General features: G+C 38.9%; 1 protein-coding gene across 2 annotated transcripts; it reads left to right on the top strand.

The window, feature by feature from the left end:
• Positions 1-545: 545 nt before the first annotated feature.
• Positions 546-3,070, top strand: LOC124891353. 2 transcript variants are annotated; one of them, XM_047403117.1, is made up of 4 exons: positions 546-618; positions 2,140-2,363; positions 2,474-2,535; positions 2,657-3,070. In XM_047403117.1, the coding sequence occupies exons 2-4, from the start codon at positions 2,225-2,227 to the stop codon at positions 3,008-3,010; spliced, it is 555 nt and encodes a 184-aa protein (XP_047259073.1). In that variant the 5' UTR covers positions 546-618; positions 2,140-2,224; the 3' UTR covers positions 3,011-3,070. The 2 variants fall into 2 exon arrangements, with proteins under 2 accessions (XP_047259073.1, XP_047259072.1); XM_047403116.1 differs by lacking the exon at positions 546-618 and having other exon boundaries at positions 1,957-2,363.
• Positions 3,071-3,089: the final 19 nt, after the last annotated feature.

Genomic DNA, 3,089 nt, shown 5'->3' with positions numbered 1-3,089 from the left:
ATGACATTAAATCACATCCGTTGATCAAAAACCAATCCAAAGGTTGACATCAAAAGATCTCTCTTTCCCTATTTCAAACCTACAAACCCTAACTCAAATTTTTTCCCCAACTTCCTCCTCTATCTCTCCACCTCTCTCTTCTCTCTCTACAAATACCTCCAAATCTCAATCTCCCCCTCCTCTCCTCCGATCTCTCCATCGCTAATCGACCACCAAAATCATCCCCTCAGCCCCAAGTCCTCGTCGCCATGCTGCCATCTCCGGCGAACAGCCTTCACCGTCGCCTTTTCCTTCTCCTCCATACGTGCCACCAGCTCCTACTCCAGGCAAGTCCAGCCGCTGCTCCGATGGCCAGACCCCTCCCTTCTTGTCCTCCACCGGCGAACAGCGCCGCTATCAACGGAGATGGACAGCCAAGCCTCCATGCCGCCGCTCCATTCTCCGTCCTCCAGTCGCCTTCTTTCTCTCCTCCGGCAAACGTCCAAAAGCCGTGAAACAGCCTCAACTCCTCTCAGACAGTGATACCTCCGGCAAACCCCTTCGGCATTCTAGCCATGCAACCCTTCCTCATCGAAAATGAACAATCCGTCTTCAGGTTTGATTCGGTGTTCGAAATAGGTGTGTGAACTTTAGTACTATTTCTTCATCTGTGTCTCTCATAAGTTTGGCCACGTTTTATTTTTGCTAAATAAATGTGTTGATTTTAAGTCTATGATTTTTATTCGACCCTATTTGCATGTCCTGCTTGATTGAAATTTCGTGACGCTTAACTTGAATGGTGAGTCAATTTGTTCGTCTCTCTCTGGTATGTGCAAACACGCCTAACTTCTTGTAACTTCACATTTTTTATGCCTCTTAGTCAATATGGGTAATTTTGTATGGGAAAAGCATGTATGTGACGATTCGAGGATTTTTTCGTAAATCTTTAATAAGGCTAATATGTGCACGTTTTGACTGTATGGGTATGAACCTGTACCAATTTGATTTGAGAAAAGCATCTCAGTAATTGATTTTTTATTTTTCGGATTTTTTCGTAAATCTGTAATAAGGCTAATATGTGCATGTTTTGACTGTTTCGGTATGCTCCTATACAAATTTGATTTGAGAAAAGAATCTCATTAATTGATTTTTTATTTTTCTTGCCTTACTTGGTTGACAGACATCCCCTCACACGTTAATTATGGTAAATTTAGATACCTCTTCTTAATTTCATTTAATAAGTAGGAAGGATCTCTTTTTACTTGTTCTATTCATGGAAATTTCAAATGTTATAATAGGGTATTATTTATTTATGGCAACTATAGCATGATTGGTGGAACAGATTGATTTAACCCATCCATTTAAGGGAACAATCCCCTTAATTGATTCATTATATGTTATTCTTCTTCCATTAAATATTATTCTTCCTTCATTATTTGGGATTGTGGATGACCCTCCTCACTATATAAACTCACCGTTCTCTTTCTCTAAGAGGACAAACTTCTCCTCCGTTATTACTCCCTCTATTTTCTCTTAAAAGTACTTTGAAGTTCTTTGGCACTTTGGATTTCGAAAAACATTCGGTCTTTTCCTTGCTGCAATTGCTTTGGGTTCTATTATTATTGTTTGGTGCCTAATCGGTTAGTCTCTATCGACGCGTTCTTTTCTTATTCTGTAGCATTTGTGATAGCAAAGCATAGAAAACATGTCTATAGGAACTAATTTAAAATAATTATGATTTTGCTTTTTTCACTATCATAAAGAAGATTAAAAAAAGAAAAGAATAGCTTACTAGGGTGTACTATAACCAGTTCTAGCTGTTTTCTTGAACAGTAGCACATTTGGTGCACGTTGAAGACATTCTGGTTATTGCTGTTTGTATTTTCTTGTTTTGTGTTTGCTTTGTTTGACTGTGGATTCTTGTGAAAGTTTCGTCATAATTGAACACAACTCAAGGTTTTACTTTTCATAGCTATTTTCTACTTTCTCTCTGATATTTTGTTGGGTTTTTGCTTTGTTTCTTGCATGAAAATGTAAGTTCTTTTTCCCCATTTTATTTTTTTGGGCCAAGGAGGGTGAGTGATGTGGTGGGCAGAGGGGCCAGTGGGGGGGTCTTTTGTTTAATTCTTTCCAAATTAATGTGAAGATAATGTTTGATAGAATCTTATTGGGAAGACAAAGTGTGTGAATCACATTCAGTAGAGTGGGAGAAAAGGTGAAGAAATTTAAGAGACGATTTTGAAGGATGAATGATAGCTCAGCTAGAGAAATGAATGAGAAACAACCTCAAAGGCCTTCTGGTTGTGTGGGCATTTTCTTTCAGCTCTTTGATCAGAACCGTAGATTTGCCAAGAAGCTATTTTCAAAGAAACTGCTTTCACCAGGTTAGCTACTACTACATTCCACTCATTTTTAAAGCAGAATGGTTAATTACTTGAAGGTGATTCTAGCTAGAGGGCTAAATTATTTCTTTTTTTGTCATGCATTCTTAGAGCTTGCTTGAAACAAGCTTCAAAAAAGTTTGGAGGGGATGAGAAGCAGCCAAAGCTTCATTTGGTACTCATTTCTTGAACTATACTCCCACATTTAGCTTTTTTTTACTTCTATTGTCTCAGATTTTAGCCTGACAGGAAAGTTTTAGTTTTTATTGTTTTTGGTTCTTGTATGAACAATGTAGATTGCTGATGAGAACAGTGGGGGTTTTCCAAATTCAAAGAATAATGGAATGACCGATACACGTTGTGAAAGCAAACGCGAAATGAAAGCTCCATGTTTTGTTGCTAGGCTCATGGGTTTGGAATCGATGCCAGCAGGATCAGGCAGTAAGCCCCAAAAGGCTTCAGCTTCTGAAACTTGGAGCAATCTGGCAGACAAACTTGGTGCTCGACCTGGCGGATCTGATAAAGAAGATATGGATTTTGAGATGGCCGAAATAAAGAGTTCAAAACTAGGTTTGCAAAGGTTTAGAGCTAAATGTGCTCTCACTTATCTACTACATATTTTTCTCCTTTGGATGATGAAGCAGATTTAGTTGGGAATTCACTTGATCACCATTCAACTGACAGCTACCTCTCCAGCTGTCCCAATAGTAGCTCAAGTATGGTCCCCAA

The sequence above is a fragment of the Capsicum annuum genome, unplaced genomic scaffold, assembly GCF_002878395.1.
Source record: "Capsicum annuum cultivar UCD-10X-F1 unplaced genomic scaffold, UCD10Xv1.1 ctg34459, whole genome shotgun sequence".
In the NCBI taxonomy this organism is placed as follows: Eukaryota; Viridiplantae; Streptophyta; class Magnoliopsida; order Solanales; family Solanaceae; genus Capsicum; species Capsicum annuum.
Note: the sequence above shows the minus strand (reverse complement) of the source record. Positions and strands in the feature narration are given on the sequence as shown.

Coding starts and splice junctions, on each gene's coding strand:
- LOC124891353 (XM_047403117.1), top strand. CDS start 2,225: ATGAATGATAGCTCAGCTAGAGAAATGAATGAGAAACAACCTCAAAGG. Junction 2,364..2,473: donor AAAGAAACTGCTTTCACCAG/GTTAGCTACTAC, acceptor GCATTCTTAGAG/CTTGCTTGAAACAAGCTTCA. Junction 2,536..2,656: donor AGCAGCCAAAGCTTCATTTG/GTACTCATTTCT, acceptor TGAACAATGTAG/ATTGCTGATGAGAACAGTGG.